The sequence below is a fragment of the Ambystoma mexicanum genome, chromosome 6q (assembly GCF_040938575.1).
Source record: "Ambystoma mexicanum isolate Mex_15411 chromosome 6q, UKY_AmexF1_1, whole genome shotgun sequence".
Lineage (NCBI taxonomy): Eukaryota > Metazoa > Chordata > Amphibia > Caudata > Ambystomatidae > Ambystoma > Ambystoma mexicanum.
The window spans coordinates 1,404,417,112-1,404,438,687 of NC_090937.1; the positions used below are offsets into that span (position 1 = coordinate 1,404,417,112).

The 21,576-nt window shown below is 48.5% G+C and overlaps 1 protein-coding gene across 5 annotated transcripts in view; it reads right to left on the bottom strand.

Moving 5' to 3' along the window:
* The window catches only part of GRK4 (G protein-coupled receptor kinase 4), a 1,171,195-nt gene that overhangs the window by 404,215 nt on the left and 745,404 nt on the right, over positions 1-21,576 (bottom strand). For all 5 annotated transcript variants that reach the window (XM_069632057.1, XM_069632058.1, XM_069632056.1 and 2 more), the window contains one exon: positions 11,775-11,983. In XM_069632057.1, coding sequence (XP_069488158.1) covers positions 11,775-11,983 — 209 coding nt within the window. The remainder of the gene's footprint in view (positions 1-11,774; positions 11,984-21,576) is intronic.

A 21,576-nucleotide genomic window follows, 5' to 3' on the forward strand; every position in this document is an offset into this window, starting at 1 on the left:
TCTCTTCTTGCAGCTCCCCACACTCAGCAATGTTCCTTCAGACACAACTCCTTCACCTCTGTGAGAACAATCCATGTATCCCACTATTGTCACATCATCATCATCCTCATCATTCACGTCCACCATTTTCACGGACTCTTTAGTTGAGACAACGCCCCTGCACATGCGGGCGCAATGTCCCCTGGCTTTGCATTTTCTGCAGTCCACATTGGTAGCAGGACATTCCTTAGCACCCGCTGCATGACCTTGCCAACCACATCGCCTGCACTGTTCCTTCGATGAGGGTCCTGCTCTGCCATCCGTGTTCCTCACTTTGGGCTCAACAGTCTTGCGGGGGATCACAGCATGTACAGCTTCCACTTTGTCAGCCATTTCCCTCACGCCTTTCCTAGATTCTTCGATTGCACGGGCAATCTCTATGACTTTTTCTAGGGGTGGGTCTTTTTCAATCCATAGTCTCTCCCTGACACGTACATCATACGTGCGCATCATTACTTGGTCACGGATGTATTCATCAACGGTACCAGTAGAGCAGTCACATAAGCATCTATACCCTCACAGGAGCCTTGAGCCCTCGAGAAGAAATGGTACCTCTCGAGAACAACGTTGGCTCTCTTGCCAAATCACGCTTCCAACTTGCCCAAAGCTGTCTCATAAGCGAGCACCACTGCTGGTACCACGTCACCACCCTCACTGCCTTCTGCCTGGGCAGCGGGGGCAGCGTGCAAATTGGGGCTTGGTAGGTGCCTGAATACCCTGAGGCCCTCAGTTCCCAAGCAATTGAGCAATGCCGCCTCCTTCTCATCATCCGTGAACTTGGCACCACCCGCGGCTCTGAGGTACACTTTGAAGGTGTCCACCCACAAGTCCCACACAATAGGCGGCTCCGGACTGGCCAAGAATTCAGGTGGCGGACGTGCATTATTGTGCTGCATGTTGAGGAGGGTGGAGTCAGACAGACTTGTGATGAACTAATATGCACAGTGCAACTTTGTACTGAACTAGTATTCCCAATGCAACCTCCTCGCGTGCCTGGCAGAGCAACCAATGCTGGAGTGTCACTGTACAATACAACGTGCCTTGAGCAAGGACAGATGTGGCCAGGATACAGTCACGAAACACTTGGAAGACCCTCACAGGGTTAATCCTCCTCTCAGTGGCTAGAGGGAACGCCCCTGAGACAGGAAGTAGAAGGGAGACATCTTGCATTTAGTCCCGCCCTCCTCCAGCAGGCGTCAATATCCACTAAGGGAACGGGGCGGCAGACACGGGCTCGCCCTGGCCCCCAATCCCGCTCGCCGCACAGGGCGGACACACGCCGGAAAACAGGGATCCCTTCCCCTCTCACCTGCTGTCCGAGGAGGCACCGCGCTCAACCCTTGCTGGGGAGCGCCGGCTGAAAGCACGTCAGCTGTCCTGGTGCCGACATGCGGGGAGGGCCTCCCTTCCACGGGACAGCGGGCGCTGCAGCCCATGGACGAACTGTGAAGGCTGGGGCTGGGAGATGCTGCTGCTCCCAGCTGATTCCGGACAGGTGACTCTACGCGGACAGCGTCAGCGGGCGTGCTCACCTCGACATGGCCCCCTGCTCCTCCTCCGGAGCAGGCACTCTCCCAAGGCGAAAAGAGGAATGTAGGCAACTGCTGGCGGCTGCAAGGCAACGTGGGTCGGAGGCTGGTTACTCTCGTCGCCAGTGTAATAAGGAGGCATACACTTCAGGTGAGTGAAGATCCTTTATTGGTAACCAGCCTGAGCCAGCAGTACTCAGCCTACACAGCACCTCTTCACTACAGCTTCTAAGGACCCCTCATGGAATCTCCCCTCTGAACAGAAGTAAACATGACATCAGAGAAAGAGTGGAATTCTACGTGGTAGAATTCCACTCAAGAGCAAAAGACACTTTACAACACATTGTTATAATCAGAAGAATATCATTGTGTGTCAGAGTAGCTAATTAGTTGTTAGGTCACCTCACCGTTGATGACGAGCCCAGCAGCACCCACGTGAACAAAGATGGACAGATGAAGATGAACCAATGGTCTGGCATCCCATAAGGAGCAGGCCCTACATCTATAGCGCACCGCCAATACGAATCGTACTACATATGTCGACGTCACTAGTGAAGCTGTTTGTGCTTATAATGTAACACACATGCCAACAGACCTCAGAACGTTCTGCGGCAGAAGAGTTCTTTGCTGATGCATTTCTATTTTTGTAGAAATAAATTCTTGTTATCCTTGCAAGAGTGCCTTGGCCCTTTTTCCCTAGCAGGCTGTATTTTTTGTGGTGTGAGCATACAGAGACATACCTTCAAATGTAAGACCTCTCCTGACCCCTATAAGTACTTCTGAATGACACCTCATCCTAGTGCGATATTGACTGGTGCAAGGCTGGAATGAGTTATTTCCTAACTAAACCTTTGGTATCCGCTCTATCTCTGGAACCCTGTCTTAAGTTGTAGGATGGCTTTCAGTACTAATCTGGATGTAGGTCAGTGCTGCTACCCTTTAAAAGGTGAACATCAATCTAATTGGAAAGCCCAATTGCTATGAAATGTTTTTGTCTCTCAGCCAAGTTGTAATAGTGCAGAGTTCTTTCCTTAAAGTATAGTACCTGGGGCTATGCCAATGGCTGAGGTGAGCCCATTTATAATTTTACAGGTGCCCTCCAAAGCAACAAACTTTATTACAAATAAATAATAATTCAGCATTTATACAGGGCTACGAACCCTCAGGCATCTGACCGTGGCTTATTGTTACCCACGGTTTGTAGTGCTCATTTATCGACATCGGAAGGATGGAAGGCTGAGTTTGGCCCTGCCGGGATTCAAACCTGCATCAGCAGGCTCTGTACAGATGTCAAAGCGAGCGCTCTACTACTTAACCAGGAGGCAGAATAAGGGAACCCTGGTAAGGATATTTGGTGTTAGATTTTGCTCTTGCTGGAATCTTCAAAACACTATGCGTCCAGTCAAGTGTTAGGTCCACATCAGGGTCTTGAACACATGCTCTTAGCTTCTGTGAGCCACATGTTAAGTGTGATCCCCAAATGCTCTAGACGGGTTACTTGAGCAAGCAGCAATTTCTTTCTTTAGTTTGCACAGCAGAAAGGCTACATTACCTTTCATGTCAGGTGTGGAGTCGTCATGCTTTCCTGGAGACAATGACTTTCGAGTACCATAATGATCTTTGATTAGTCAAAGGCACTTGGTTTGTGGTCTTTTTGGGGGGCAGCTTATCCTTGATGACCCACTGAGGAAGCCTAATGTATTTTGTCCTTCGGTTCCTTCCCCTTTGATGGACTTCTTTTTAGGGTCTTGTCTGTGCTGCTAGTGGACAGTTATATCAGGAAAAATGGGGCTCTAGAACTCCATATCAGAAGTAAGCCCCCTTAATTGTTAGCAATCCTAGCTTCAGGAGGGAGGTCACTATGAGAGGAGGTTCAGGGATTTCAAATTAAATCTGTGCACCCCGGAGCCGTTGATCTGTGAGGTCTCTATGGTGAGGGGTTTCCTCTGAGACTAATTTGCTTTCTTAGAACTAGTCCAGGCAGGGAGGCTGAGTGTCAGGTCAAACCTCTTCTGCATCAGAGCCGCACGTCTCTCCTCAATGTCTGGAACCAACCCAGAGGGCAAAGCAGGATCCACACGGTGTAATGCACTCCAGAGGGAAACCAGCGCAACAAAACAACTCGTCAAGCTGCCACATTTTCATTCACCATCAGGGAGACATTGGGCAAGCGCTTCCTCACAGCGCAGGCACAGTTCTTGTTGTTCCGGGATTGGGGGGGAGGGGGTAAAGTTGGGGCCTCAGAGAGGAGAGACCCCTAGGAGTGGTGCATTCAGTGAACTGCCCAGGGAATCCTAGCCCTCTGCTGTCACCAATGCAGGCATGCATGTCTTAATGTCCACTTGTTAGGCTCTGCCGCTGCTCCCACTCCATCTATTCCTCTCTCCGTCAGCTCCACTTGCTAGAGCTCACCCAAAGAGGCACTACCCCTGTGCACTGGCATGCAGGGAGCTCTATCACATATAGGGCATGGATGATCATAGAGGTTTCATGTGACCCCCCACTGAATGAATCCAAAAGGTGCCCTCTTGTCAGACCAAACCGCTTTGCTATCATCGGATGAAATTATTCTTATGTTGCCACTGCCTCAATTCACTCAGCTCATCAGACCCTCTGTTGATACTTGTCCACAGAGAGCTTAACAACTGCTCCTGGGTTGCAGGGGAAGGGAGAGGTAGTGCTGCGGGGAGGATTGTTGCTTCCCAAGCACCACCAGAGGTCACTGGAATCATCACCACATAGCTTGCACATCCTCCCACACTACCTCCTCTTACGATTCCCTGGTAGGTTCAGAAACCCTACAGACCTCAGCACAGAGTGGGTGGGTGGCTAGATGCACATAAAATAGTTGAGTCCAAATAGCCATTTCATTGGCCTGAAGCTCAGAAAGTTACCAATAAACAGGTTAGTCACATTTGTGAAGATGCAAAGTGGCTGCCTTAACTAACATTTCTAGTAGGAGTACAAAATGTCAAATATGGTGGTATTTACAACATAGTAGGAATGAATGCAGTTTCTTTTTAAATAATTGGGCATTTTAAGGCATGTCTGCAACCTTTGGCTCTCCAGATGTTTTGGACTACAACTCACCAACCAGTGAAAGATAACTGTGTGGGATCATGGAAGTTCAACTCCAAAACATCTGCAGAGCCACAGGTTTGTTGCATAGCCCTGCTTTATGGTGTATGGAATGAAGGCTGGTCTAAACAATGAATCAAAGTAGTTGGTAATGGTAAGGAACAAGTTACTTACCAGTAACGGTTGTTCTCAAGCATGGGTCTGGCATGGATTCACATGCTCATGAATAAAAGAATACATAGCAGTACACACATGCACAACCACGGGAGGTGGCAACAGGTTCAACATTAAGCAAAACAACTCAACATTAAGCATCTCTTACTTCCTCACCAGGCTCACCTTAAGCGAACAGGTTGCGCAGCACTGCTTGGCCGACCCTGGACTCCGCCCTGGAGTCCCGATCGATGCAGTAGAATCTTGTAAAGGTGTACGTCGACCTCCACGTAGCAGCCCTGCAGATGTCCAGCAGGGGCACACCAGACAAGAACGCCGTGGTGGCAGCGATCGCTCTGGTCGAATGGGCTCTCGGACGGCCGGGCAGCGGTCGGTTTGCCAACCGGTGACAGTGCATGATGCAGCCGGAGAGCCATCTGGAAATGGTCTTCGAGAGAGCCTTCCCTTGATTCACATGTCCCAAAGTTCACAAACAGCTGTGACGTCTTCCGAAAACTCTTCGTGCGGTCCACGTAGAACTTCAGCGCTCTAGCTACATCCAGCGAGTGCAAAGTCCTCTCGGCCGGCGTCGAAGGCGACGGGAAGAAAACTGGTAACAGGGCTCGTTGAGGTGGAAGTCCGACGGCACCTTGGGCATGAAGGAGGGGTGCGTCCTCAGCACCACCCTCGTGTCGTGAAAAGTCAAGTATGGAGGCTTGCAAGATAGGGCCTGGATCTCTCCCTCTCGTCGTGAGGAGGTGATGGCCATGAGGAACACTGTCTTCCACAACAGGAACTTCAACGGCGCTGAATGCATAGGCTCGAATTGGGCCCCCATGGGCCTGGTCAGCACCACATTAAGCTCCCACGCCGGGGCTGGAGCCTTCACCAGCGGGAACGATCGGAATAGTCCCTTCATAAATTCCTTCACCAGGCGATGAGATCACAAGGACGCCCGTCCCGTATTCCTGGTATATCGGGAGATGGCAGCCAGATGTATTTTGATGGAGATGTGAGCCAGTCCAGCTTTGGCCAGCGACAGTAGGTACGGCAGTACTTGAGGGGCCGTAATCTGCAGAGGGTTAAATCTTCTGTGCACGGCACCAGACAGAGAACCTCTTCCACTTATGTCCATAGCACTTGAGAGTTGAGGACGCCCTGGCTTTTGCAAGAACCTCTCTGCAGTCAGCCGGGATATCGTACCCTCCAAACTCTAGTGCTGCAGGAGCCAGGCCTGCAAGTTCAGCGACTCTGGGTCGTGATGAAGAATGGCGCCTCCTTCTCTGGAGAGAAGATCCGCGTCCGCCGGCAGCTTGACTGGTGGGGACGTTGACAAGTCCAGAAGGTCCGGGAACCAGATCTGCCTCGGCCACGCCGGTGCGACGAGGATCATTCTGCACCTGGACTTCTTGAGCTGGTTGATGAGACGGAGCAGCAACGGCAACGGAGGGAACGGGTATAGAAACGGGCCGTCCCAAGGGAACGAGAAAGCATCGCCCATGCTCCTCGGCTGCGGGAACCTGCTGGTGAACCTCTGGCACTTGGAGTTCGTCGCTGTCGCGAAAAGGACTATCCCGGGTTTGCCCCATCGTCGAAAGAGCTGATCCACCTGTTCCTGACGTAGTTCCCACTCGTGGCACGAGCGCAGCTCCCTGCTGAGTGAGTCGGCGATGGTGTTTTTTATTCCTGCCAAGTGGAAGGGAACCAGAAACATCCCCTGGGCGACGGCCCAGTGCCACAGATCCTGGGCCTCCTTGGATAGGGCTGGGGATCTGGTGCCTCCCTGCTTCTGTATGTAGAACATCGTGGTGGTGTTGTCGGTGAAGATCCTCACCACTTTGTCCTTGAGGGACGGAAGGAACGACTTGAGTGCCCAGAACACTGCTCGAAGCTCCAGAATGTTGATTTGGAGAGACCTCTCCTCCGGGAGCCAAAGGCCTCTTGCATGGAGATCTCCGGTGTGGGCCCCCCAACCCTCCAGGGAGGCGTCCGTCGTCATCGTCTCCTGAAACACCGGGGTCGGAAAGTCTGTGCCTGCCGTGAGGTGCCCATGGGTACCCTACCATAGGATCGCCCGACGGAACTCCTCGTCAAGAGGGATCCTGTCTTCGAAGCAGCCCGTCGGCTGTAACCAGCGGGCGTCGAGGAACTCCTGTAGCGGACGCATCCGAAGTCTGCAAAGGGGTACAAGGTAGATGCATGAGGACATCATCCCGAGGAGGGACTTGATGGACCTCACCCTGGCCACGTCCGTGGCTAGCAGGCGTTGCACCTTGGCCAAAATGGCCTTCATCCTCTCCTCCGACGGGGATGCCAATTGCCCCACTGTATCGAGCTTCGCTCCCAGAAACAGTGCTACTTGCGACGGAACCAGATGGGATTTGGGGTAGTTGATGGCGAATCCCAGTTCTGTGAGCAGCCGGACGGTCCTCGCTGTGTGTTCGACGGCGAGTTCTCTTGACCTTGCACGGATTAGCCAGTCGTCCAGGTAGGGGAAGATGTGGATCCCCTGCAGGCGCAGCCGCGCCGCCACTGGTGAATACCCTGGGTGCCAACTTTAATCCGAACGGCAGGGCTCTGAATTGGTAGTGGCGTCCCTGAACCACGAACCTGAGAAACATTCTGTGTCCTTTTAGAATGGGGATGTGGAAGTAAGCATCCTCCAGGTCCAACGACGATAGGAAGTCGCCCTCCTCCAGCTGACCCAGCACGTGATGGAGGGTGACCATCCTGAATTTCTGTGCCTTGATGTACTTGTTTAACCGACGCAGGTCCAGGATGGGGTGCCAACCGCCTGTCTTCTTTTTGACAAGGATGTACCTTGAGTACACTCCGGCGCCCCGGAGCCTCCTGGGGACGAGCTCGATGGCACCTTTCTTGAGCATCGACCTTACCTCCAACAGTAGTTGAGGGACATGATTCTCCTTCCTGGCCACGGGAGGAATGCGAGGACACTTCTTTTGGAATTCCATCGAGTGCTTGTTGGCCAGGGTGTCCAGCACCCAACGGTCGGTGGAGATGGACTCCCACATGCTGACGAACTTCGTCAGCTGGCCTCCCACCGGGGTGCTTCGGTTGGGGCCCGACGATACGGCCGGTTCAGTCCTGCTTGGAGGAGGCCTTACCGCCCTGGCCTCCTTGACGATGACAGCGGGATCCTCCTTGCTTGCCGCGACCTCTGTAGGCCTCCTGGGACGAGGAGCGGGCCGCCTGGCGGTATGTAGAAGAGCCACCGCTGGATCCCTTGGAGGCACCCTGTCTGCCTCCGGAGCTCCGAAAGGGCCGTTGTTGTTGAAGTACCCCTAGGGCCCGGGCCGTCTCCGAGTCGGCCTTGATGGCCTGGAGCGACTCATCCACCGTCTTCCCAGAAAGGTTGCTGCCGTCAAACGGCATATCCAACACTCTGGTCTGAACGTCCTGGCAGAAGTCCGTCACCTTGAGCCACCCTTGTCGTCGTAGGCAAACCCGTTGCCCATCTGGCGAAATCCGGTATTGGCAATGTCCGTTGCCACCGTTATGGCGTGATCCGACGCCACCTCGCCTTCCTGAAGAATCTTGTCGTCAGGCAGAAAGTCCAGCAGGGGAGCTAACTTGAACCAAAGCTCCCTGTTGTAACGGGCCACGATCGCTAAGGCATTGGCCGCCTTAATCGTCGTCGCCGCCGACGAAATGACCCGTCGTCCCATGGAGTCCAACCTCTTGCCCTCGCTGTCCGGCTGGGAAGTGGAAGTTGATGCTGCCGCACCTGCTGCCTTCTTCTTAGCCGCTGCCGAGACGACCGAGTCCGGCGTAGACTGGGCCCTGAGGCACAAGGGGGTGGCGTCGGGGACCCAGTACTTCTTCTCGTACCTGTCCCCCTTGGCGGGCGTCGTAGAAGGGTTCTTGAGGACAGCCAGCCCTTTGGCCCATGTCGTCGAGCAACGGCACCGCCAGGACCGTCTTTCTCTTGGCCTCCCGTCGTTGATAAAGAAAGCCTTCCTTCTTCTGTTTCTCCGGGCAGAGTTGGAAGAGCTTGGACGCCCTGGCTATCATGGCGTGAAAGGAGCAAATTTCGTCGGGCGGTGAGGCCCGAGTGGGAGGCGATGAAGGAATGTCCATCGTATCATCGCCACCATCGTCGTCCGTCCCCGTATCCGTCGCCGTATCATCCCGAGGGTCAGGCGAGCGGGATGGACTCTCCTCCGCTTGTTCGGGGGGCTTCCCGACAGTCCTGGCTCAGGATCCTCCGTCGGGGTCCGTGGTAACCTCATCCTTATCTCAGTACCTAAGGATTGGATTGCCAACAAAATCCCCGCCGAGCTATCCTGAGGCTCGGGCAATGGCTGCGACGGGAGGTACGGTTGCTCCACCGGGCCTTCGTCGTTGTCGCCATCCTCGCTATCTTCGATCTCCTCAGCAGGATTGTTCCCCTGGGATTGAACTTTCTCGAACCTCTCGTTGAGGCCCTTCATGGTTTCCACCAGATCCTCCTCAGAGGCTGATTCCGAGTCTGTAATGGCCACCGGCGCCCCCCTCTTTTTCCGCTAGGGTCTTCACGGGGGTCTTAACGATGGGCTGGAAAGAGGATTCCCTCCGTGGTTGCAGGGATACTCTGGGCCCAGAGGCCGTCTCCACTGGCGTAGTATCAGCCGGCTTCGCCAGGGCCACAGCGACCACTTCGATAGAGGCCTTTGCCGGCAGGATCAAAGCGCTCACCACCTTAGGTGCATCCTGGGCCTTCACCTTGGGGGGAGGGTCAGCGCCCGCTCCCCCTTGGGTCCCTTCGAGATCGACCGGGGCTGCTCCAGCAGCTTACCCGGGTTCTCGGACTTCCTCTTCCCCGAACCAGAGCGCTGGCTCGTGGTTGAACATGCCGGGGAAGTCGCGCCCTGCCTGGCAGCCGAAGAACCGACCTTTCGGCGCTCCCGGTGCCCGCGGACTCGCGGTGCTTGGCCTTCTGTTGGGCCCCCGTCGCCGGGGCGCCCTCACAGGACTTAGAAGCCCGCTCAGACTTTTTCTTCACCTTCTCACCTGCTGTGCCCTTCTCCAGCCAGGCGGCGAGGCGGGAACGACGATCTTGCTTTGTCCGTTCCGAAAGGTTCTTGCAGAACGCACAGTCCTTCTCCACGTGCGTCTTGTCCTCATGAAGGCAGTAGAGACATTGCGAATGCTCGTCCTCCTTGAAAACATTCTGTAATCCGCATCCAGGGCAGCACCTGAGCAGCTTGGATCCAGGCGTCGAGCTTCCCTTGACCTGGGCCATGTCCGTTGAGGTAGGCCACAGATCTTCCAGAATCCTCCAAGAAGCGTAGACTCGACGATAACTTCACCCTTGAGGGGCATAGAAGAATTCCGAAATGGGTCCCCATTATCGGAAGTAGAAACGGTGGAGCTTGAGGCTCGATTAAACCGAAAAAATGAGAAGATCTCCTGAAAAAGCGCGAAAACGCAGCAAAAACTCGAGAGCTAAAGCACGAGGACTCCCGACACTTGAACGTGCGGTAAAAATCTGAGGATGGCTGCCAGAGGCGGGGCTTAGGGAGAGGGCAGTCATTGGCTGGGGGCAGTATGACCCAGAGATCAGTGATTGGTTACTACTAAGAAAGACAGATCAGAAACGAAACTGATACTGATTTTTTCTTTACTGAGGATTCCCAGCCTGAAGACGGGGAATATTCATGAACATGTAAATCCATGCCAGACACCATGCTGGAGAAGTAGTGGTTTCCCAAAGAATTCTTCAATGAAACCAGCGGTTTAGATATGTAGTGCATGGCATCATATCTAGGAGCTAAATTTGTTCAAATTAGTAATGTGGCTGTGCATTATGTCGACATACATCGGCAGTTCCCAGTTGCTAATTTTTCATCATTTGCACTCCGCCATGCAAACTAAGTAAATTCTACCTGGCATGCTTGCATGCCAGGCAGCGTTTACTTTTAATTTTAAATGCTGCTTTCTATGCTCGTATGGTAAGCAGTGTTCACAACTACAATTAAACCCTTACGGGCATTCGAGCATGTGGGACAGGGTTTAACTTTAATTGTAAACGATGCCTGGCACACAAGCTTGGCAGGCAGGCAGTGTTTCCAATGAATCCCTCTAGTGTCTGCCTACTTTATGCTGGTTCATAAAACTGGGATCTTCAGCATTTGCAATGGCATGAAAATCCATGTATTTGTACTGCATAGATTGAGAAAGGTTGCATAAAAGCAAGTTGTGTTCCACTCCTCCTCAGCGCCATACAAATGAATGAAAATGTGGCATGGTGTGAATTGAAGGTGTTGAAGTCTTACTCAAGGCGTTTACATCTTCCATTCATGTTACGCCGCAACAAACATGAGCTCCAAAGAGTATTGTATGCAAGTGGACCAACTAAGGACTGAGATGTTGGCAAGGGTGACTTACTTATGTTTATGATTATGAGGCCAATGGACGGTCTTCATTGGCATTAAAAGAAGAGTTCTCAGTCAACACAGAATGTTGTGTTTGGAGCCTGTATTAGAGAGCTGCTGTCATACACAATGTTTCCCAAATACATTCTCTAGTACACAGTTGACTGCAAGGGTGGAAAATTACAGTTTATAATGTTTTTAAAGTACAAAGACAAGTATCCAAAGAGAGAGGTCTTCATTTCAGCAGAAAGTGATACATAATACTCCCTGTAAATCTTGAGTCTGGAATGATCACAGAGGGATATGGAAGAAAATTCTACAAGAGGAATTCAGATAAATATATGTATGAATTGTCTAAATCAAGCTGTTAGGTTGCTACTACACTTCTCAGATAAACCACCATTTCACAATGTATAATTTGCTTCAGTTATACTGGAAATTGATCAGGAAAGATCAACAACATTATAGCAGCTTTCCCAACTAGGCCGGATACCAGGGAGCTGACAATTTCCAACAATACAAAGACGCCAAAATGTATGATTTCGGATCTCCAGAAAGTGTTAGAAATGTTATTTCCAAACCTCTATCTATCTTCACCCACCATCCTGCAGATGGATTTCGCCTCTTCAGAGAATTTTTCAGAATACTCTTCCTGGTCCTCTCTGACTCGCCGGTCTACTTCTTCCCGTTTGACCTTTTCTTTTCGTTTCCTGAATGCTGATTGTCCCTGGATCATTTCATATATAAGACAGCCCAATCCCCACCAATCGGGGCTGTATGTATACTTTTCATTGTTGATAACTTCAGGAGCTGAAAAAAGAATACACATACAGCGATTAATTCTTTTAAAACCCTTAAAAATACAGAAGAAAATATTAAATTCAACCCAGTTATAATCAGATATCAATCACGTGCTCAGGTGATAGAAAGAACTCTTTCCTCAGATTCTAAATATCACCCTCTCTGCATAACGATCCCACAAAACCAACTGTACAGGAACGTTTCACACCTGGTGGATGGAATAAACAATGTGGCGCATATGTGAGACAGAAGAATTAGCTAACAGACATGGTTTTTTCTCTTTGCAGCACAGAACAATAGGATTGACAACCAGATTCAGAGTTTCAATTGAAAGTATAGACAGGTATTTAACATTTATCTTGTTTATTATTTTATTGTTGGTATTTAATGAGCAGGAAATTGGCTTTGGCACACAATGGAGTGCTGTGTGCTTCTAGCTGTTACAGGCATACATAAGATGATTATGAAGGTTTCCTTGAAGATTGACTTGAATACTGTAACAAGTCCCTTACCTTTCACTCAGTATGCTGGAAAAGGTGGCTAAAGGGGTCAGGCAGCCCCCCCCCCCCCTCCCTGCATGATGCTGTACTCTGAGGTGGTATATGAGGGATCCTCTGGATCACCCCAACAGCTGCAGCTCTGCGACAGATGAGTGTGCTGGAGTACTTAACCAATGCTGTGCTAGTCTCTATAAGGAATGCCTTCTCGCTGTTCTAATGTTTGCTTTGTGGCCATCATCCCTGCGGATCAGCCCACAAGACAGAGGTGCATTGTGAGATTTACTTTTAACAAATGTAAAGGTGCAGAAAAGGAGGCTGACACAAAGGTGGCACGTTTTGGGTTAAAGCATTGTATTGAATAGGAAATAAAAGAAAACCCATCTATCTCTATTCCTAGGAGGGGTTTCCCTGCCTCAACTAAAGAGATAAAGGGGACTGCCAGGATGTCGGTCAACTCAAGAGTGTCTACCATCCTGTGTCAATGAAACCCTATTTCGTCCCTTATAGTACAAAATATAGAATAAGGCAGTACTGTTCTGGTCCAAGGAGAATGACTTCCTTCTTCTGGGTTATGCTTCCTGGTTTGTTAAAACAAATGCCAAATCTTAGAACAGTCTTGTGTCTCACACGTTTTCAGGGGGAATGACTCCATTGCGCTGATGGTAAAGTTCCAAACAATCAGTTTATTCCTCTTGTGGATGGGTCAGGAGAAGGTCTCCCTTCTCCTGGCGTCCACTCTCACACATCCTGGCGGAATGACTCCCTTCCCTAGGCTTTTTGGAACTTATTTTGGACCCGGGTTACCAGGAAAATGGCTCCCTTCTCCTGGTATCTGGTTATCAGTTCCTTACAACCGGGGGATGGAGGGATGACTCCCTTCCCCAGGTCTTCTTTTCCTTTGGCTTCACACCTATAACACCCAATTCTAAGTTATAGGATGGTCCACAACTCGGGCTTCTTATCTTCTTTGATTTGACTCTCTTGGTTCACTACTTTGCCAAGCACTGCGACAAGGAAGATGACTCATATCACTTTCTTACTTTCGGTCCCAGACCTTGGTGTCTTTTCTTCTTTGGACTAGTCCACTTGGTTCCCTTCCCTGCCAAGTACTGCCATGAGGAAGATGACTTGTACTTGGTTTAGGGTCCCTGACCCGCCTTTGGCTGTGGGTGGCCTTATCTCCACCACTGCCGTGAGGGACTCTCCCACTCAAGTTCTCTTTATGATGGTTAGGTCATCGACCCTTCCCTGCTGGTCAACAGGCTTCGTTCCACTACTGTGATGAGGATGAGAAGGTTTGTAGGCTTTCAGCTCTTGCTGTGCCACCCAAGCATTATGATTGCAAAGGGGCCTAGGTACAACTGCATGCACTGTCTTCGTGGGCTGCCCTGCGCCCCTCCGGGTGAACCATGCCACTCTTTACCTTGTCTGGGTTTTCGATACATCGCTGGGGCTTCCTAGGATAGCAACATTTCTGTTCGGCATCTACAGCGTCTTGTTTTCCCTGCGGCTGTATTACGGCGTTCCCCGCAGCCGTCTATGTTCCTTCTTCCTCTCAACAATACAGTGCCAATCATCGGGCACGTCCTGGGAGCGCTCTCACTTAGGATCAGCCACACAAGTTTGAATCTCCCGCATTCGGTGCACATCAAGTGTTTAGTCCATTGTCGATCTTGATAAAATGTTGCCAGCGTGTCTGGGCCCATTTTATGAGTCTCTTTCATGGGTTCCATCTTCATTGCTTCTTGGGGCCAACTCGTCCCAGTACTTGGATTACCTAGGTTCTGATCAGTCTTCTTAGTCTCAGTACTTTCAAGAACCTTGAGGTACTCTACCTTATAAGAGTACATAGATCTACTGTCGACAAAGAGGTTAGCAGAGGAAGGGGGAGCTAGAGTATGTGGGGGTGTGATGTTCTCATAAGGGCTGTACCCTAGATGATCATCCGTATCCCCAGAGGGGGAGTCCCTCCCCATGAGATCCTCCGACATTGTGCCAACCCCAGGGTATGCCAACCCCAGGGACTATCGGGTAGCAGCCTCACCTCTCTGGCCTCATGGGAAATGGCACGCCCTCGGGGAGAAGTGACAACATCTAGTGAATTGTCACACAAAGAACTACCCATGGCTGTTTTGGCATCAGGCAGAGGAGCAGAGATGCAACAGCAGAAGAGCACTGAAGGGCTGAGGGTTGTCCATGCTGCAGCATGCAGAATTCTTACAACCAAGTCAAGGTATAAGACAAGCATTTTAGGTGCTTCGTCGGTTATCGGCAACACGACTACAAGGATGGATACAGGGAGACTTTCTCAATGTTATCCTATGGACAGATGTTCCCAGAGGACTGAATGGGTCAACTGGGGGTTGCTGGAGGTTGGACTTCCTGCCATTGGTTACAGTGAGAGTAGCCCCGGAACTGCGGATGCAAGGATAGTCCTGGTTGAGCCCAGGAGCAGAGTGTGTGGGCTACATTGACCCACTGAACAGAATTCTGACAAAGCCAAGCTGCATTTGCGCAGAAACAGCTAAATGGTTGCGCTGGCTCCTGTGAGCACCATGGCCTCAAAACTGCATTTTGCAGCAACAAAAAGATGCCTGAACCGTCTTGACAAGCATACATTGGGCAGGATGAAACAAGGGGACACACTGAGGGAGCGTGCCAGTGTGTTGTGATATATACAGATGGAATAAATTGAAACGGCAGCACTGCTTTGCTGCAAGCCCGGAATCCCCATTAAAAAGGAAACTTTTCACCTTTAAAAAAATGCTGCTCTGACGCTATTTCCCTCTGTTTTTCCTTAAACCACTGTGATTAATAAGGCCCTGCCATGCCTAGTATATCTCATTGTGAATGACAGGCCCAGTCAAATAAACTCAGAGAAAAATCTACAAAGAGCTTCACTTTTCCCTTTTTCTTTACAATGTATCAAAGCTCAGTAGTTCAAAGAAACTCCAGCTATCTGAGCCATGTCAACTTCAATACATCTGTGCCTCAAACAAAAATCCTGCATACAAGGAAACAACTATAGCTGCAAGACAGTGTGGGAATCCAGAGGGAGATGCAAAACCGAATTTACAAAAAAGAAATGCCAGCTTTTCACCACACATGTAAAATGGGCTCTGCAGACTCAAGGAGAGAAAGGTCCGTTTTAAAAGTAAACTGTTGAATGAAAGCCTGTCATTATCTAGCAATGTGAAGGGGGTTGTTGCTGGGGAAAATACACACATGGGTTATTTTATTCAACTGGCTTGTTTAATTCAGGACCAAATATAAGAAAGTAAAACTGTTAAACCATATTGGCTAGATTTTGCAAGTTCTAAAAGAAAAATAGGTTTCTGCTTGGGGGATTAAACCAAACAGGAGTGCCTCTCTCGGCAGGTACTAACACCCCAGTGATAATTATTAGGTTGGACAGAATCTAGTTGAGGCTGAACCCACTGACAATCGGACCTCCAAGACAAGGAAGTGAAGTGGGGTAGGGGCAGTAAACCTTCTATCCAGATGGGAAACCCCCACCTTGCTCTGGAGGAAATGACAGTTGATGGTAGCTGAAGAAAGAAAAAAATGGCCCAGTGACAAAGGACTGCCATTTGCTTCCAAAGACAATTTCTGAATAAAAATGTAAAAACTTTTATCTCTACAGCAAGACTTTGTAAAAATGTAAAGATTTCACAGTTTAAAAGTGATTTTTTTGGGCTTTCATTTAAGAAATCGTAGAATTCACTGACCCTTTGGGAATGTAAATGGCAAAGAATCAGGGATTACAAGGAAAGTATCCATGATGCCAATGCAAATTTTTATACTTGCATCCCTTATGTTAATCCACACATGTGTATAAAGTTTTGGAATTTTAGGCCAAATCGTTCATACTCAAAATTACCAAAAAGTATTATAAGGGTGAAACAATGTCGCACAAATTGCAGAGTTGGAGTGTTATGCTCTGCATAAAATATGTAACCTGTCTATATAAGAGATTGCCACTGTATAAATGTACCGTTTGTGGCAAAATTGGATTTTGGCTAAAATAACTGTGGAAGGTTTTTGAACATTGTAAACTCACACCATAAATCTGCCCTGCTGCTTTGAAATCCAACCATTTGAGAGCGAGGCAGAGACTAGCACCCCTGACCAATCCTATTAGTTAGAGGTGTCGTTAGCTAAGCCTGCCCAGCCATATACTTTGATGATGTCACTATGCATTATAAAGGAGAGTCCCTGACAAGACTCTAGGCACACACTCTTCCTGATTTTCCTGAGTCCAGATCCCAATTACAAGGCAAAAGCATTGCTGACCCTACTCCAGGGCCCACTGCAAAACCCAAGCAGTGCTGATTTCCAGCAAGAACATTGATACAGAATCAACCCACTAATCTCCCATTAAAAAGGGGAAAGCTGGGGTATTCTTTTGGGAAGCATCCTGAACCAACCTGGCTTGCTGCCCACTAACTGCTTGCCCGCTAACTGTATCCAGTGGTACCTGTGCCATCCAGTGACCAGAATTACCATCCAGTGACCCGACCTGCCCAGCTGTCTTTTGCCCAGCTGTCCTTTGCCAGGCGTGCTGCTGTGTAGTGACCAGAACCATTGACGGTCCAAAATCTCAAACTAAATGTGGACTGTAAGTATAATCCCTACCCCATAGAAATCCATAGTCTACCTTGTCTTGCATTTGTCATTATCCCACTCTCTAAGCCATCCTATCCTTATCCTGGTAACTTGTTAAAACTGTCAGACTTCTCTGTGTCCTTGACCTTGATAGTCCAAGCGTTAGCGCCACTTTTCTCTTCATTCCTGTCTTGCATAGATCATAAATCATTAGCGATATTGTGTTTAAATAAATACATTTTTCCCTAACGAAAAGTGGTACACTGCGTGAAGGGTTACAACTGCAGCGTAACTTTTATATTCACGGGTGGCGTTCCTCTTTTCTTAGCCATTAAATCTAGTTTAAGTAAACTTTGCCTTTCACTTTTAAAAAACGATCTTCTCTTTTTCACTGCTATAGTTTCCTAAAAACGAATCTCACTCTACCTTCCAAATCTCTCTCAATTCACCAGCTAGCGAACTATTTTCACCTCTATGTTGTACCTGTGATATATATCTATCCCCCAACCCAAAAATGGCACTCCAAATCAGAGTATTTCACCCGTTTTTATAAAGAAAATGTTTGAGTAAATTTACACAGAAAGGAAATGCAACTTTTACACGTGTCATTTTGCTGCAACATGTTTTAAACTTTCCACTCATTTTCGAATTATATGCTCTTGGTAATCCATTGCTTGTGATGGTTAGTGTCTATGCATTGTGGCTTTAGTGAGAAATTGTATTTACCTTAAAGTTTTAATTGCAAATTAATTATTTGTCCATTTCCGAGTGTCATTTCATAACATTGCAAGAGGTTTAAAATCCGTTTCCCACTCTTATTTGGTGAGGGAAGGTCGTACTTGAATTCCATTTTCTGAATCTTATTCCAAATTACCAGCTGTGCCTTTCTATCCATTCAGAATTGATTATTTGTGGGTAGAGCGAACAATGCAGGAGGAAAACCTAACTTGGGTGCCATCTTTCCTAAATGAAAAAGTGCTCCTATTCCCTGGTGTTTTGTATAGGTTCCACTAGAAGTTTAAACCAAGTATCTTGCTTATATCCTCATTGTAATCATCACCCCATTGGTGATTGCTGCCCCATATTAACAATTGTATGATTTATTTTGAATTTTTAAAATAAATAAATATTGCATTTTACCAACCAGCCTGGTTCATGGTCTATAGTGACATACTAGGCTGTTACCAAGGTGTGTGTCGCCCGATTGAAATCCTTAACAAGTGCAACCCATGGCGTTGGAGAAATGCAAAATGCACTTATGCAGTCTTCAGGACACTTCACTTCACAGGACAGGGGAAGGTGAGTTTAAGCAACGTTCACTGCACACAGACGACGGCAGGCGTCCTTTCAGTCGGGGTTGTAGACGTCCTTCTCGAACAAGATCCAAACTGGGTACAGGGATGATTCTAGCAAGGTAGCCCACTGGAGAGCTTGTCCATCCATTGCATGGTCCAGGAACACTTCTGAAGGCTCAGGAAGATTGGATCCTTCTGAACACTTTGAGACTGTTTGGTCCCACCAGTAAGGGCCTTCACAGAGCAAGTTGTCCAAAAGGGCTTCACCGGGTCCGACACTGAAAGGGATGCTAGGCCTCTTCTGTAGTCTTCTATGGATCTTCAGTTGGCTGCTCTTCTAGGAGGGATTCTTGGCTCCAACGCTGATCTGAAGAAATGGCTTCAGGAGTCTTCTTATCCAAAATCCAGCCTGTAAGCACTTCCAAGCTGACCAGTGATAAAGATCTGCAGTTCTGCACCAATCAAAAAGCCAGTAGCTGTCCAATCAGGGACAATTATTGGTTTCACTTATGCCTTAGATGCTCTGGCACCACATATGTGGAGTGGGACCTGACAGTCGACACCCCTTCCTAAGCCACACAATACAAAGGCATCACTACCCCGAGAAAGCTGCAGCTTTTCCAGGTAAGTGCATGACCTTATGTTAGGGGATTTTTGCCAAAGTCCTGTCTAGGACAAGACTTTAGAAAGCCCACCTACACCCCTTCGGTTTAGCCTGAACTACCCAAGGGTTTGGTAGCTGTGGACGAGCAACCAGGAAGGACTGTAGTGAGGCCCACAGAACCCAAAGCATACACTTCTTTCAAGGAAACTCTTACACACTTAGAGTTATATAAAAATAGGTATTTATATACATTAAGGCTTACAGCATTCAAGTAAGTGAAGTACTAGTGCACAACACAATAGATGAACACTTGCAATATTCACAGAATTAGCTACTTCAGAATAGCAGCAATGGTAATAAATCACAATCAAACTTCCTGAAACATGTATGTAAACTTATTGAAACTTTGATAACGTTTGATAACTTCAGCTTAGCTTACCGTAGAAAGTCCAACCCTGTTTTAGGTGAGTCTCACAAGGTCAGAAGGGGCAATGAATCACCAGTGGCTCAGGGCTGAGGAAGACAAGGCAAGAAAGCAGAGTTCAGGGATTAAAGGAGCAGGAACTCTTCAGGTCTTCAGGTTGGCATCAGTCAGGTTTTACAGGGCAAGGAAATTAGGAGGTTCGCTTGCCAAATTTCCCCCAAGGACCAATGTCCTAAGGCAAGGTAGAGCACAATGGGTTGTATACCCCAATGTAGCTCAAGGTAGGCCCTGGTGGGGTGTGAGATGCTGCTATCTGCAGCTCCCAGAAGCACAGATCAACAAAGCAATGCTCCATGTAAGTAATTAGAAACATGACAGTACATTTAGGCAAAGAAGCTGATACAGCAGGACGGTCCGCACAGTGAGGCGACTGCAGAACCTGGTTCAGGATTCTCTGTCTTGGCGACAGAAGAGAAGAACTTGTAGTGGATCTGGCAGTTGCTCTCGGAACGTTGGACACCCAGCAACGGATCTTCGCAGCACTGGCTCATTGGTGCCCTTTTCAATGCTCGGGAGACTTTCAGGAGCTGGAACCAGTCTCTGTAGACCAAGGAGGATACCCATAAGGTTTCACACAAAAACACGCTTCAGAAGATGTTGCACTGCAATATGGCACAGGATCCCATGCATTGGCTAATTGCGGGGCGTGGAGGTCGCATCTCTTCCAGGGAGGATGCAAAATGGAGTTAGTCTTGGAACTAGTTAGGCCCATCAGTCCAAGGGAGGAAGTCGTCCTTGGATTTATCCAGGAACACCAGCTGGGTCCACCAATCAACACTCATGCACCATTCAAACTTGGGGGGGGTGGCTGTTCAATGGGGACAGCCAACCTCCCACTGCAAACTGGTTTCAGGCAGGCAGCACACAGACCAGTGGAGTTTCCGTCACCTCACCCGCTTCCTGTCCTCTCAGGCACTCAGAGTCTTTGCAGGCTTTCCAAGGGATGCCTGCCAAAGACAAAAGACCCATGAAGACCTCCCCATCTAGCTAGGTAGAAGAAGGCTGAATAAACGAAAAGTAATTGAGAGCAGGGCTTAAGAAAGTACAGCCACCATTTTAGGCAAATGCTGTCCCTTACCGCAGCTGCGAAGACAACCTGTGACAAAAGTCCCAAAAAGTTGTGTAAAAAGTTTCACTGCCACCAGCATGTCAGATCTTGTCACAGAAAAGAAAAGGTTACTGGAGGCGAGAAAAGGGAGACTTTGTTTCCTCTCAGCACTCTACTAACAAAATGTGACAAACTGCCCTGATAACCGTGCGTTATCACAAGTAAAATTAAAATGGAGTAAAATAAAAATGGAAACTCTAGGAACCTCCGGCAACACTGCGCAAAAAGTGTGGTGTCCTACAATAGGAAAAGGTAGATGCCTGAAATGTTGGAGAAAAGCTTAACTTCATTAAAAATACCAAAAAGAGTAAACTGAACAGTGAGTGTGGAAAAGGGTTCCCACTTAGTCAGGAGAATCAGTCCAAAAATCCTATAGCCCAGCAAAAAAAGCTGGGGGACTTAAAAGTAGGGGGAATTTCACTCACGAAAGACAATCTACCCAACACCTTACATGGGATTTCCTGACCTGCCAAGGAAGGAAGAAGGCCAAATAATAATATGGCCATTAAACATGCAAAACTCTCGTGGTGTGGCCATTTTAGTGCACTAGCCACGGTTAGTAGCCATACACGGTAAATGTGAATGTGCACACTAGAAATAACACAGAAGTGGTAAAACTAGAATTGCTGCCACCAGCTTGTCTTTAGGCACATATAAAACCAACCAAAAATCCCAAGTGTAAAAGATTGGTGTGACACAAAAGTGGTCTCCATTTGACCTCATTGTAAGATGCTGTGTGCAATGCTAAAAAAGTTTAAAAAAGTGTAAAATTCAAAAGGGAAACATTTCAGTTTCTCCATAACAAAATGAGCAAAAAGAAAGAACTGGTTCAAAAACAAAGCAAAGATACTGGTGGTCCATAGAAACTATGGAGGGAAAGTTACCAAAAGAGAAATATTTTCTAACTATGTGCAAGAATAATTTGGAACAGGGGAATGCTTAAAGCATTTTTTTTATCTTATCAACCAATGAGTGAGAGGCTTTGACTTAAACATTAGCAAAAAGG